This window comes from Furipterus horrens, unplaced genomic scaffold, assembly GCF_987537825.1.
Source record: "Furipterus horrens unplaced genomic scaffold, mFurHor1.1.pri manual_scaffold_11, whole genome shotgun sequence".
Classification (NCBI taxonomy): domain Eukaryota; kingdom Metazoa; phylum Chordata; class Mammalia; order Chiroptera; family Furipteridae; genus Furipterus; species Furipterus horrens.
Genome location: NW_028327181.1, coordinates 46100866 through 46116453, shown reverse-complemented (window position 1 = coordinate 46116453; position 15588 = coordinate 46100866). Strand labels below are relative to the sequence as shown.

General features: G+C 43.0%; 1 protein-coding gene across 3 annotated transcripts in view; it reads left to right on the top strand.

Annotated features, from left to right (window-relative positions):
- Positions 1 to 15588, top strand: part of MPRIP (myosin phosphatase Rho interacting protein) — a 163365-nt gene that overhangs the window by 132582 nt on the left and 15195 nt on the right. For all 3 annotated transcript variants that reach the window (XM_090291045.1, XM_090291048.1, XM_090291046.1), the window contains one exon: positions 1061 to 1208. In XM_090291045.1, the coding sequence (XP_090147171.1) occupies positions 1061 to 1208 (148 nt within the window). The remainder of the gene's footprint in view (positions 1 to 1060; positions 1209 to 15588) is intronic.

Below are 15588 nucleotides of genomic sequence, written 5' to 3'. Positions count from 1 at the left end.
GTGGAGGCTCAAAGATACCCAAGCATGGCGATTTGATTTCGTGGTATTTTTTTTTCTTGAAGAATCCATGTGCAAGAAGGTTGACCAAATAATATAGGGTTGGGAGGGGAGAGCCTCCGAATACTTCCATTTGGAATGTAACATGGCTGCATTCTTCTGCCTTTTAAAGAAATCACTGGAAGTCCTGATCCCTGTTCAGAAACATCTTGCAAGGGTTTTAGACAGAAAATGTAACTCCATACACAAAACAGCTGTACAAACTGCGTCCTTACATCTGTGTGGCACATTCACCTGCCTTGCTGATAAGAGCAAGTATGATAAGCCAGGCCTAGGCTTCCCAGTGGAGCTGTATGGGATGGTTTGGTCCCTTCTTAGGCCACACCAGTGTCCTTCCCCTGCACTCGTGTCCAGGTAGTAAGCCGACACAGGTTGTGAGAGCAGTTCTGTTACGTGTCCCGATACAGTTAGTGCAGTCACTAATTAATTTGTACCCCGTCTTTGTACTCCTTCAGAAGAAAAAGGAGAAGGAAGACAGGCTGGAAAGGAAGAGATCATATAGCCTAGTGTAATTCTGTCAGGACACCAGAGAGGTTAAATGACCAGGTGAGGGTAGCCAGCTAGATAGCGGCCGGGCCCAGCCCCTTGGAGCCCTCCAGCTGACAGTCATGACAATGACTTATTTGTGAAATGCATTAGGGCTAAGAGCCGTTCACTGTATAAACTCGAACCAGACATGGCCAGCCTCTGCACATGCACTCTTCTTCCTCTTGTCAGTCCTCCCTGGCAGTAATTGTATCAAGGGCCAGGATTGGCTAGTTCAGATTCCACTGCAGCCTCTTTTCATTCACAATACCAACTCTCCACAGGATTCAGAACAATCACAGAAAAAAGACAATTTATAGATTTAAGCACCCTTTTGTAAATGCTCTTATAGCATAAAATGCCCAGTAGCGTCAGTGAGTCTCCAGACAGCCATTCGGTGACCCTCTGGGCTTATTAAACAGGACGCCCAACTTAAGGGTAAAAAACAAAGTGGTAAAGTCCCCTTTGCATCTTGCAGGCCACATGTGAACGAGGTTTTGCAGCAATGGAGGAAACGCACCAGAAGAAGATTGAAGACCTCCAAAGGCAGCACCAGCGGGAACTGGAGAAACTGCGGGAGGAGAAAGACCGTCTCCTGGCCGAGGAGACTGCGGCCACCATCTCAGGTGGGAGCTTGGCACGGTGGCCGGTTTAACCTAGAGGGCAGGACAGGTGGGAGACTTTTCCTGAGCTGAATATACAGTGCAGAGTAATGACTGGTCTTTGTGCTGTCTTTTGTTTGAAATTTAAGCTTCATTATCCAAGAAAATTTATTTTATTTTATTTTATTTTCCAATTACAGTTTACATTCAGTTTTACTTTGTATTAGTTTCAGGTGTACAGAATAGTGGTAAGAAGAGCATATACTACTTTATTAATTGTTTCCCCAATATTTCCAGTATCTGGCACTGTACATAGTAATTGCACTATTACTGACTGTATTTCCTATGCTGTACTCTACATCCCTGTTAACTGTCCTGTAGCTACCAATTTATACTTCTTATTCCCTTCACCTTTTTTACCCAGTCCCTCAACCCCCTTCCCATCTGGCAACCATCAGTCTGTTCTCTGTATGTATGACTCTGTTTCCATTTTGTTTGTTGATTTTGCTCTTTAGATTCCACATAAAAGTGAAATCGTATGGTATTTGTCTTTCTCTTGAGTTATCTCACATAGCATAATACCTTTTGGGTTCATCCATGTTATCAAAAATCGATAAGGTTTCATTCTTTTTATGACCAAGTGATATTCTGTTGTATATAAGTACCATAGCTTCTTTATTCATCTACTGATGGGCACTTGGGTTGCTTCCAGATCTTGGTTGTTGTAAATAATGCTGCAATGAACATAGCGGTGCATATATTCTTAAGAATTAGTGTTTTGGGTTTCTTCAGATAAATACCTGGAAGTAGAATCATTGGTTATAAAGAAGTTCCATTTTTAATTTTTTGAGGACTCTTTGTATTGTATTCCACAGTGGCTGTGCCAGTCTGCATTCCCACAAGGGTTGCCTTTTCTCCACATCCTCACCAGCACTTGTTGCTTGTTGATATTTGATGATGGCCATTATGACAAGTTGAAATATCTCATTGTGGTTTTAATTTGCATTTCTTGATGATTAGTGACACTGAGCATGTCTTCATATGTCTGTTGGCCATCAGTATGTCCTCTTTGGAGAAGTATCTGTTCGGGTATTCTGCCCACTTTTTAAATGGATTGTTTGTTACGGGTGTTGAGTTGTCTGATTTCTTTATAAATTATAGATATTAACCCCTTATCAGATGTATCATTGGCAAATACCTTCTCCCATTCAGTAGGTTGTCATTTTGGGTTTTTAAAAAATATTTAAAAATTTTTAATTACAGTTGACATACAATATTATATTAGTTTCAGGTGTACAACCCCGTGATTGAACTTACGAAGTGATCACACTGATAAAACTACTACCTGACACCATCTGTACTTTTTACAATATTATTGACTATTTCCTATGCTGTACTTTACATCCCTGTGACTGTTCTGTAACCACCAATCTGTACTTCTTCCTCCCTTATCCTTTTTCGCATCTAACAACCATAAAATATTCTCTGTATCTGTGAGTCCATTTCTGTTCTGCTTGTTGGTTTATTTTGTGTTTTTAGATTCCACATGTAAGTGAAAACTTATGGCATTTGTGCCTCTGACTTACTTCATTTGGTACAATACCCTCCAGGTCTGTCCATCTGTTACAGATGGTAAGATTTCATTATATTTATGCTTGAGTCTTATTTCATAGTATATATGCATCACTTGCTCATCCATTCATCTATTGATGTACATTTAGGTTACATCCATGTCTTAGCTATTGTAAATAATGCTGCAACGCATATGTGGATGCATGTGTATTGATTTAGGGTTTGGGGTTTCTTTGCATTAAATGCCCACAAGTGGAATTGCTGAGTCTTTTGTTGTCTCTTGTTATAGCCTTTGTTTTAAAGTCTATTTTGTCTGGTATAGGTATTGCTACTACAGATTTTTTTCATTTCTATTTCAATGAAACATCTTTTCGATATATCCCCTTTCAGCTGCGTGTGTCTTTCATCTCAAGTGAGTCTTTTGTAACAGTGTATGAAAGGGTCTTGTTTTGTTATCCCTTTGGCCATCTGTGTCTTTTGATAAGAAGATGTAATCATTTGCATTTAAAGTAATTGTTGATAGATAGGTATTTATTGCCATTTTATTATTCCTATTATTGATATTTTGTTTTTCTTCTTAAAGAACACCCTTTAACATTTCTTGTAATACTGATTTGGTGGTGATGAACTTTTTTAGCTTTTTCATGTCTGGGAAACTCTTTATCTGCCCTTTGATTCAAAATGATAGTTTTCCTGGATGGAATAGTCTTGGTTGTAGGTCCTTGCTTTTCATCCATTTGAATATTTCATGCCAGTCCCTTCAGAACTGCAGAGTTTCCATTAGGAAGTCAGCTGACAGTCTTATGGGAGCTCCCTTGTAGGTAACTAACTGCTTTTCTCTTAACTGCTTTTCTCTAGCTGCTTTCAAGATTTTCTCTTTGTCTTTAACCGTTGGCATTTAATTATGATGTGTCCTGTGTGGACCTTTTTGGATTTACCTTATCTGGGACTTTCTCTGCTTCCTGGACTTGTATGTCTATTTCCGTCGCCAAATTTGGGAAGTTTTTCTTCATTATTATTTTTTTAAATATGCTTTATTGATTATGCTGTTACAGTTGTCCCAATTTCTTTTCCCTTTGTTCCACTCCACCCAGTGACATCCCTCCCTCCAGCTGTCCCCCCCTTAGTCCATGCCCATTGGTTGTGCTTATAGTTCTTCTCAACATCTTCCTGTCTACTCCAGTCCCTCCTACTATGCTTCTTGAGTCCTGTACCATCTCCCTCCCTTTCCCCCCTTCGCCCTCCCTGCTGACCTCCCCCCATAATGTTCCCCATATCTATAATTCTTTTCCCACTCTCGTTGCCTACTTAGTTTGCCTTTGTTTCAGTTCCCTAGCTTCTCTTTTTTTTTAGCATGTTTTATTGATTATGTTGTTACAGTAGTTTCAATTTTTTTTCCCCTTTGCTCCCGTGCATCCAGTACCCCCCCTTCCCTCCAGCAATCCCACCCCCCTTAGTTCATGCCCATGGGTCGTGCATATAAGTTCTTTGGCTTCACCCTTTCCTATATTATTCTTAACATCCCCCTGTCTATTTTGTACTAACTGATTATCCTTCTTAATCCCTGCACCATTTCCCTCATTTCTCCCCCTCTGCCCTCCCAGCTGATAACCCTCCAAATGATCCCCATACCTATGATTCTGTTCCTATTCTGGTTCGCTTAGTTTTTATTTTTTAGATTCAGTTGTTGATAGTTGTGAGTTTGTTGTCATTTTAGTGTTCATAGTTTTGATCTTCTTTTTCATAAATAAGTCCCTTTGACATTTCATATAATAATGGCTTGGTGATGATGAACTCCTTTAGCTTTACCTTGTCTGGGAAGCACTTCATCTGCCCTTCCATTCCAAATGAGAGCTTTGCTGGATACAGTAATCTTGGTTGTAGGTTGCTTTTCATCACATTGAATACTGCTTGTCAGTCCCTTCCAGCCTGCAAAGTGTCCTCTGAGAAATCAGCTGATAGTCCTATAGGCACCCCCCTATAGGCAACTCCGCCTCTCTCTCACTGCCCCCAGGACTCTGTCTTTATCTTTCACCTTTGGCATCTCAGTCATGATGTGTCCTGGTGTGGTCCCCTCTGGGTCCAGCTCGCCTGGGACCCTCCGTGCTTCCCGGACCTGTATGTCCATCTCCTTCACAAAATTTGGGAAGTTATCCTCATTTTTTTCAATTCTTGCTTCTTTATTCTGCACTGGTTGACTGTTTTTTTCTTCCTTATGTTCCAAATCATTGATTTGAACCCCAGTTTCCTTCCCTTCACCATTGGTTTTGTGTGGATTTTCCTTCGTTTCATTTAGCATAGCCTTCACTTCTCTTATGCGTTTGCTGTACTCAAGCATATCTGTCAAGCCTGTGAGCATCTTTATCACCAGTGTTTTGAACTCTGCGTCTGTTAGGTTGTCTATCTCCTCATCTGTTAGGTTGGCTATCTCCTCGTTGCTTAGTTCTCCCACTGGAACCTTGATCCATTTCCCCTTTTGTGCCATACTTCTCTGTCTCCTCCTCTTGACAGGCTCCTGTGTTTGTTTGCCTCCGCGTCCCAAATAGGACTGTCACTCCTGTTATGTTGTAAGGGGCAGAGCCTTAGGGATTCGTCAGTGCAGGGCGGCCTGTCTCACCACGCCGTGGCACTGTATGTGGGGGAGGGGTCCAAGAGGGAACAATGTCACTCGCTCGGCACTTACCCCATTTCCAGGCACCTCTCCCACTTCCGCACCGGACTGGCGCCTCTCTAGCTGCTGCCCTGGCCGTCGTTCCCAGAGTGGGTGGGTCTGTGGACGTTCTAGGACCGTGGGGGCCCTTTAAACAAGCGGACTCTGCTGAGACCAGCAGTTTCTGCCTCCACTCCAACCCCCACTGGTCTGCACAGTCAGAAGCAATGAGGCTTGATTTTTCCCGGTGCTGGGACCATGAGCTGCAAGGTCCGGTGAGGAGCTGGGAAAGCTCCCCAGGTGTCCCTCCTGACTTTTTAAAATGTGTGACTGCGCTTTCTGCTGGCCTGCCACTGGTGCCACCACCACACCGTGTCCTCTCCGCCCCAGCTCTGCCCCTCCTACCTGTCTGGATGAGTATTTCTTCTTTATATCCTTGTTTGCTGGACTTCCTTGCAGTTTGATTTTCTGGAACTTCTGGTTGTTTCTAGTTTTGAGGCAGTTGTAGTCCTTCTTAGTTGTTGAGGGAGACCCAGAGTGTCTGTGTAGGCCTCCATCTTTGCTGGAAGTCTGGTTTTCAGTTTCTTGCTCTCTCTTTTCTCCTTCCAGTATCCATACAATGCAAATGTTGGTACACTTGAAGTTGTTCCAGAGGTTCCTTATAGTAACCTCAATTTTTGGATTATTTTTCTTTCTGCTGTTCTGATCAGGTATTTTCTGCATCCTTGTCTTCTAAATCACTCATTTGATTCTCTTCTTCATCTGTTCTACCTACTGTTGATTCCCTATAACGTATTCTTAATTTCAGTTATTATATTCTTCACTTTTGACTGGTTATTTTGTTTTCTTTCTCCGTTTTTATGATTCCTGTGTCTTTGTTGAAGTTCTCACTAAGTACATATACTGTTCCCCCAAGATCATCAAACATCTGTATAACCAGCATTTTGAGCTCCGCGTCTAGTAAATTTCTTGTCTTCATTTTGCTTAGTTCTTTTTCTGAAGTTTTGTTCTGCCCTTTTATTTTGGGCCATGTTTCTTTGCTCCTCATTTTGGCAGCCCCCCTGTGTTTGTTTCTGTGTAGTAGAGCTGCTCTGTCTCCCTGACTTCGTACAGTGGCGTAGTGTAGTAGGTGTCCTGCAGGGCCCTGTGACACAGCCCCCCTTGTTACAGGAGGCTGGCACTCCAGGTGTGCCCCCTGTGTGGGCTGTGTGCACCCTCCTGTTGTAGTTGAGCCTTGACTGATGTTGGCACATCAATGGGAGGGGTTTATCCCCAGGCCAATGGGTTGTAGGACCTACTACGACCACTGTGGAAGATCTGCTCTGCAGGCTTTGACCCTCTCATTGAAAACTCACTTCATCAGGGCTCAGGTACCCACCTAGTCACCCCTTAGGTGTGTCAATTGTGGAGGTGGTTGGGTCTGAAGCTGTCTGCCAAGTGTGCTGGCTCTGGGGCCTCTTGGGAGGTGCTGGCAAAGGTCAGCTGCCATTTTTTCCCCTCTCAGGACCACCTGGTGTGAACTACAAAGCAATCTTCAGATGGTTTTATTTGTCTTGAGCATGAAGGTGCCAGAGAGAGGCCAAGTTGCAAACCAAGGCTTGTTGCCGGTAACGCTTAGTCTAGGGCCACTGAGCAAGCAAAAGGTATGGAATATGCAGAGGCTAGATGCTGCTTGTTTGAGAGATTTCAGGAAATTCCACATCATGAGCCAAGATAGGCCGTTTGTATGGAAGAGCCACTGGAAATGGCAAGTTGGGTGGTACAGGGTCTCAGGGAATCCTATGGAAAGGAGTGGTGTTAGCGGGGTTGATGGAGACTCAGATATGGCGCCTGCCTACCGATTCTGTTGGAGTAGGGCTCATCAGGGGAACAAGGGCATCTGTCTGCACTTCTGTCTGGGAGAAAGCTGCCCCCCAACCCCCAGCTCTCCTGATGTCAGACACTTCAGTTCCTTCCTGTATGTCTCTCGTGCCTTTCAGGCTGCTGCCCCAGCTCTCGACCCCGAAGGGAGTGAGTCTGAGTAGGTCTTTGCAGGCTCTTTAAGAGGAACTCCCTGGGACTCCAGAGCCCTTTGTCTCACACCGCCATAATCTCTGCTGGTATTTACAGACACAAGTTATGGGGACTTCTCTTTCTGGCACTAGAACCCTGGGCTGGGGGGCCTGGTGTGGGACTGGGACTCCTTGCTCTTCACGAGGAACCGCCACAGCCAAAATATCCCTCCTGATTTTTAACCACCACATGCGGGTATGGGACCAGTCTGTTCCCCATCTACATCCCTTCTACCAGTCTCAATGTGGCTGCTTCGTATGTATATCCTTGGTTATAGGACTTCTGTTGAGCTAGATCAGACTGTTCTGAATGATGGTTGTTCTGTAGTTTAGTCGTAATTTTGATGGGTTGTGGGAGGTTCCAAGTGCCATGTTTACCAACATCACCTTGTGACCAGAAGCCAGTAGTAGTCTTTCTTTTGTTGTTAGTTTTCTTTGCTGTTCAAAACTTTTTAGTTTGATGTAGTTCCATTTCTTTATTTTATCTTTTGTTTCCCTTGCCTGAGGACATATATCAGAAAAAATATTGCTAAGAGATATGCCTGTGTTTTCTTCAAGCAGTTTTATAGTTTCAAGTCTTACATTTGAGTCTTTAATCCATTTTGATATTATTCTTGTATCTGTTATAAGAAGGTGGTCTAGTTTTATTTTTTTGCATATATTTGCCCAATTTTCCCCATACCTTTTATTAAATATATTGTCCTTACCCCATTAAATTTTCTTGCCTCCTTTGTCAAATATTAATTGACTTACAGGCATGGGTTTATTTCCGGGAATCTGTTCTGTTCCATTCATCTCTGTGTCCATTTTTTTTTTTTTTTCATACTCACCTGAGGACATGCTCATTGATTTGAGAGAGAACCATCAATCGGTTACCTCTCATATGTGCCCTGACTGGGGACTGAACCTGCAGCCTAAGCATGTGCCCTGATGGGGAATCCAACCTGCGACCTTTCGGTTTATGAGACAATGCTGCAACACACTGCACCGCACTGACCAGGTTTATGTCCATTTTTATGCTATACTGTTGTGATTACTATGGCCTTGTAGTATAGACTGATACCAGGTAGCATCATTCGTCCAACTTTGTTCTTTTTCAAGATTGCTTTGACTATTTGGGATCTTTTGTGGTTTCATATAAATTTTTTTAAAAATTTGCTTTAGTTCTGTGAAATACAACATTGCAATCTTAATAAGAATTGTGTTGAATCTATAGATGGCTTTGGGTAGCATGGACAGTTTAATGATGTATGGTCTTGCTATCTATGAACACAGTATGTGCTTCTGTATATTTGTATCTCCTTCAGTGTCTTAAAATTTTTCAAGTACAGATCTTTTATCTCCTTGGTTAAATTTATTCCTGAGTTTGTTTTCTTTTAATGCAATTGAAAATGGGTTTTCTTCATTATTAGTGTATAAAAATGCAGCTGATTTCTGGATATTTATTTTGTATCTTGCTACTTTACTGAATTCATTTATATTTCTAGTAGTTTTTTTTGGTGGACTCTTTAGGGTTCTCTATATACAGTATGATGACATCTGTATATAATGACAATTTTACTTCTTCCTTTCCAGTTTGGATGCCTTTGGTTTCTTCTTCTTGTCTGATTGCTGTGGCTAGAACTCCCGGTACTTCATCACTTCATAATCAAGTGATGAACGTGAACATCCTTGCCTTGTTCCTGGTGTTTAAGGGAAATGTTTTAGTTTTTGCCCATTGAGTATGTTAGCTGTGGGTTAGTCCTATATGGAAGGAACGTGCCCGGGCTGCCCGGGTAGACAACTTTGTGATAGCCTTGAAGAGACTCCACAAAGACTTCCTGTGACCTCTTCCCATCATCCCAGCCTCTTCTATCAGTTCTCCTTTTAAGAATGGGAAATTCCGAACAGTGGGAGAGCAGCTGTTAAAGTCTCCATCAGCAGACCCTTTTTCAAACCTTGAGATAGATGCTGGCATCTCTAATGTCCAGCGAAGTCAGAGCTGGCTCAGCAACATTGGCCCTACCCATCATGAGATAGACACAGCCTCATCCCATGGACCACAAATGCAAGATGCCTTCCTATCACCTTTATCTAATAAAGGTAAACGTTACTTTAAATCCTAACCCTGGCTGGTTTGGCTCAGTGGATTGAGCGTTGGCCTGCGAGCTAAGTGTCGCTGGTTCGATCTTCCAGTCAGGGCACATCAGAGAAGGAAAACTCTGATTCCAAAAAACCTCCGCTGCCTTGCGGCATACCTCTTCAGGGGAAAGGCTAAGGGAGTAAACCCCGACAGAAAATCCGGAGCCGGAGTCCCTAAGGCGGTTTGACGTTGTAGTCAACACCGGCAACTCCTGCGGCGCACCTGAAGCCAAGCTGTATTGACTCCGTCTTTCCCTTGGACCCTTCAGCTACGAAGAGAGGGGGGGTCTGCTGCATGGGCAACAGCAGATCCTCCGTATCACCCTGCCCAGGCTCTGTAGCTTCAGCTTCACTGGAGAGGACATTCCAGCGTCATCGCAAGATGTCGATTCAACACGGGAGGAGACATATACCGTGTCACTCCCGAGTTGGACTGCACAGCCATTCTTGGCGGTGCAGATAGACTCTTAAGAAGCTACACCATCGTCTCTCGAGACGGACGGCTGCTGAGTCCTATATGGCCTTTAGTATGTTGAGGTATGTTTACTCTGTTTTCAGTTCGCTGAGAGTTTTTATCCTAAACAGATGCTGGATTTTGTCAGATGCTTTTTCTGTATTTATTGATATGATCATGTGGTTTTTATCCTTTATTTTGTTTATGTGGGTATTGTACCAACTTCACATCCCAGGAAAAATTCACACTTGATCATGGTGTATGATCTTTTTAATGAATTGCTGAATTTGGTTTGCTAATATTTGGTTGGGGATTTTAGCATCTACGTTCATCAGGGATATTGCCTATAATTTTTTTTTTTGTAGTGTCTTTATCTGGTTGTGGAATTAATATAATGCTGGCCTCATAAAATGATATTGAAAGCTTTCCTCTGGAATTTTTTGAAATAGTTTGGGAAGGATTGGTGTTAGTTTTTGAGTGTCTTAAAATTCACCTGTGAAGCCATCCAATCCAGGACTTCTGTTTGTTGGGAGTTTTTTAAAATTATTATTACTGTTTCCATTTCATTAGCTGTAATCAGTCTGTTCAGATTTTCCAAATCTTCTTGATTTTATTTTTGAAGATTGTTTATAGTAACTTGCCCATTTCTACTCAATTGTCCAATTTTTTGGCATATAGTTTTTTCTAATATCTTTTTATAATCCTTTATATTTCTGTGGTGTCAATTGTTACTTCACTTTCATTTCTGATTTTATTTGGGTCTTTTTTTTTTTATCTATGATGAATCTGATTAAAGTTTTATCAATCTTGTTTATATGGTCATAGAACCAGCTCTTGTTTTTATTGTTTATTGTTTTTTTAGACTTTATTTAATTTATTTCCATTCTCTTTGTAATTTTCTTCCTTCTACTCACTTTGGGGTGTGTTGGTTCTTTTTCTAGAGTTTTTAGGTGTAAAGTTAGATTGTTTGAGATTTTTTCCTTTTACTTGAGAAAGGCCTATATCCTATGAATTTCCCTGTTTATGACTGCATTTACTGTGTTCCCTAGATTTGGGGTTGTTGTGTTTTCATTTTCATTTGTCTTAAGGTATCTTTTGATTTCTTACTTGATCTCAATGTTAATCCATTCATTGTTTAGTAGCCTGTTAGTCTCCATTCGTTTGTGTGTTTTTCTGTATTTTTCTTGTAATTGATTTTTAAGTTCATATCATTGTGATTGATGGAGATTCTTGGTATAATTTCAATCTTCCTAAATTTATTGAGACTTGTGAGTCTTAACATGTGGTGTATCCTAGAGAATGTTCCATGTGTACATGAATAAAATGTGTATTCTGCTGCAGTGAAATGCTCTGAAAATATCAATTAAATCTGTCTGATCTAGTGTGTCATTTAAGGTTGTTGTTTCCTTGTTGAGGTTCCATCTGACTATCCATTGATGTCTGTGGGATGTTAAAACCACCTACTCTGACTGTATTGCTGTCGATCTCTCACCAAGATTTGCTTTCTGTATTTAGGTGCTCCTGTGTTTAGTGCATGAAAGTTTAGAAGGGTTATATATTCTTGTTGGATTGATTCCTTTATAATTGTGCAGTGTCCTTCTTTGTCTCTTATTGTAACCTTTGTTTTAAAGTCTATTTTGTCTAATATAAGTCCTGCTACCCCAGCTTTTTATTTGTTTTCATTTGCATGAAATATCTTTTTCATTCTTTTTTACTTTCAGTCTGTGTGTGTATCTTTTATTCTGAGGTGGGTGTCTTGTAGGCAGCATATATATGGGTCTTGTTTTCTTTCTTTTTATTCTCACCTGAGGATATGCTTTTATTGATTTTAGAGAGCTTGAAGGAGGAGAGAGAGGGAGGGGGGAAGAGACAGACAGACAGACATCAGTTGCCTCCCATATGCATGCGCAACAGGGATTGAACCTGCAGCCTGGATATGTGTCCTGCTTGGGGATCAAACTGCAACCTTTTAGGTGTACGGAACAACACTCCAAACAGCTGAACCACCTGGCCAGGGTTGGTTCTTGTTCTCTTATCCATCCAGTTACCCTGTGTGTTTTGATGGCATTTAAGCCATTTATATTTAAAGTGAATATTGATAGGTATGTATTTATTGCCATTTTATCTTTTAACTATGTTCTTTCCTTCTCCTCCTGCTCCCCCTCCTCCCTGTTCCTTCAACATTTTTTGCACTGCTGGTTTGGTGTTAACAAACTCTTTTAGCTTTACCTTGTCTGGGAAGCTCTTCATTTCCCCTTCAATTTTAAATGTTAGCCTTGCTAGGTAGAGTAATCTTGGTTTTAGGTCCTTGCTTTTCATCACTTGGAATATTTCTTGCCAGTCCCTTCTGGTCTGAAATGTTTCTTTTGAGAAATCAGCTGACAGTCTAATGGGAGCTTTTCTCCTTGTAGATAACTGTCTTCTTTTCTCTTACTGCTTTTAAGACTCTCTTTATCTTTAACCTTTGGCATTTTATTATGACTTTTCTTATTGTGGGCCTTTTTGGGTTCATCTTGTTTCGGACTCTCTGTGCTTCCTGGCTTGTGTGTCTTTTTCCTTCACCAGGTGCGGGAAGTTTTCAGTCATTATTTCTTCAAATAGGTTCTCAACCCCTTGTTCACTCTCTTCTTCTGGTATCTTTGTGATGCGGATACTGTTATGCTTGATGTTGTTCCAGAGGTGTCTTAAACTATTCTTATTTGTTTTTTTTGTTGCTCTGATTGTTTTCTGCTACCTTGTCTTCCAAATCGCTAATTAGATCTTCCACTTCAGCTAACCTGCCATTCTTTCTGCTGTGTTCTTCATTCACATATTGTATTCTTCATTTATGCCTGGTTCATTTTGCTGGTTTCTGTGTCCTTTTTTTATGTTTACTATCTCTTTTAAGTTCTCACTTTGTTCATCCATTCTTCTCTTAAGTTCTTTGAGCAATCTTATAAGCATTGTTTTGAACTCTGTATCTGGTAAGTCACCTACCTCCATTTTATTTAGTTCTTTTTCTGGAGTTTTCTCCTATTATTTTATTGGGGCATTTTTCTTTGTCTCCCCTTTTGGCTACTTCTTAATATTTGTTTCTGTGTATTAGGTAGATCTGCTGTGCCTTGCGGTTGGTAGGGTGGCCTTCGGTAGTGGGTGTCCTGTGGGATTCAGTGGCACAGTCTCCTTGGTCACCTGAGCCAGGTGCTCCAGAAATGTCCCTTTTATGGGTTATGTCACCCCTGTTGTTGTTGAGTCTTGATTGGCTCATCCGTTGGTGTGGTTGACCCTCGGGCTGGCTAACTATGAGGATCAACCCCAACCACAGTGTACGTACGAGTTGCTCTGTGGGGACTGACCCCACTAGCAGAATTCACCCCAGCTGTCATTGTTTGCCAAGATCTCCCTTTGGGTGTGCTGCTTGTGAAGTTAATTGTTTCCTGCTCTGTGGTCTGAATTCCTCCACCTGGTATATTGGTTCTGGGGCCTCTTGGGAGGGACTGTGGTGCAGGTCAATGTCAGGGCTACCTGTTTGGTGCTACAAATTGATTTCCAGTTTGTGGCTCCTCTCCTGGGCCTGGGTATACATGGGAGAGGCCACGCTGCCAACCAGGACCAGCCTCTACCAGGACTAAGCCTGGGGGCAGGTCAGCAAAAGTCCCAAGGCACCTCAAGATCTGCCTCTACCTGCTGGTTAACTATCAGTTCAGTCACTGAAAAAGCCTCTACATATGTTGAGTTTTCTGACAGAAGGAACAGGTAAGTGGTGTTCACAAGACTGATACAGATTCAAAATCAGCACCAGTGCTGGAGCTGAGGCTATTCAGCAAAAGTCTCAGGGTATACCAAGGCCAGCCTCCACCCACCGGGTGCCTGTGGGTTTTGTGGTGGGGTGGGGTCTCAGGGAGTCATCTGCTGGTGCTGAGGCCAGCCAGCAGTTCTTCAGGCCCAGAGACACCAAGATTTCACCGTATGATAGGAGGGCCCTGTACAGGATCAGCAGCACCAGTTGGACATGTAGGGGGAAATGGCCTTCACCCTAGAGCCACACAGCTTAGTCTGTCCTTGAGTCTGTCCTGATCTCCTCGAGAGTTTTCCCAAGAGAGTATACACCGAAGGCCAGGCTGGCCATGGCCAGCTGACTATCTTTGCAGGGCATGAGTCTGGCAGGGTGAGGCTGTGGGGAGTTGTGAGGACAGTATTAGTGGATCTTGGGGGTGGGGGATGGTCCCCGCCCCAAAGCCATACAGTTCAGTCCTTGACACCCACCCTGGGTTCATCCTCAGAGCCCTTCAGGAAAGTCTGCACCACGGACTTAGGCTACTTTCTCTGTGGCCGTGAGCGCAGTCTGGTGCGAGGACAGGGAGTCAGGAGGGTGGGGCCTGTTACTACAATCCTGTAAGCTGATGCTATATGGTGTGGGGGGGCGCTGCCCAGCCCAGGAAAGATGGCGTCTCGGGGACCCTGGTGGCTGTTCCTTTTGCTTTCTCCCTGGAGCCACCCAACCCAGTCTGTCCTCGCATAAGTCCAGTTCACTTCAGTCTGCTCTCCCTCTGCTGGAGACCAGGGTGAATGGCCACAAATGATATTTTGTACCTGGCCTTTGAGTGAGCGGGCCTGGGTTTCTAGTGGACTCCTTTCTCTCCCTGGCAGACGAGTGCCCACTGACTTTCACAGCCAGACGTTACATGGGCTCCTGTTCCCAGAGCTGGTGCTCTGGGCTGGGGAGCCCGGCATGGGGTTGAGACGCACTCCTCAGAGAGGACCTTTGCAGCTGGGATAGCCCTTCAGATTTCGTGTCTCTGCTCTTTTTACCAGTTTCACTGTGGCTTCTTCTGTAAATCCTTGGTTATAAGACTTCTTTCTGTTCAGCTAGTCTTCAGTAGTTACTCAGGTTGCTTGTCCTATCATTTAATTTAATTCCAGTTTGGACTGGGGAGGATGTGAGTGTAACTTTCACCTATCCCAACACCATGTTGGATCCCCCAAGAAAATTTTTCTTTTACAATTTTCTGCAGAAAAGGCTAGTTTTAGGAGCCCTTTTACAGCTTGCAAGCCTAGAGCCAGCACTCCAACTCTCTGTGACCTCCAACTCACCCACTTATACATGAGACTCCCCCAGCCACATCAGTACCGTGGGTGGCATCCCCTCTGACAGACACCTGTCAGCTTAAGATCTCTGCACGGAGTGGCCAGTGACATCAGACTGTAGCTTCTACCTGGCGAAAATGCTTTGTCACAGAGCCGACACGCTCTGTCCTGAGAACACACAGTGCCCTTGCCTTCGTGTTGCCCTCCCTATGTGTAATTATACTTCACAGTGGCTTATTCCAGGAGGAAAGTATACTAACCTGGAAGCTTTCTTGTTTTATAAACTCATGCTTGAATTTAACACGGACATTTATGTCATCAGTTTGGTGTTCATGTAACATCAGAAGAACAAATGTACCTGCATCCACCCAGAGAATGGGTTTGGGAGAGGCGGTCTGACTGACAGTGAGTGGGTTAAGCATTACCTGTGGGAGCCATCACACCATCCCTTAAGGCCCCCCAGTCTGTTCGTGCTGATGGCCATGTCCT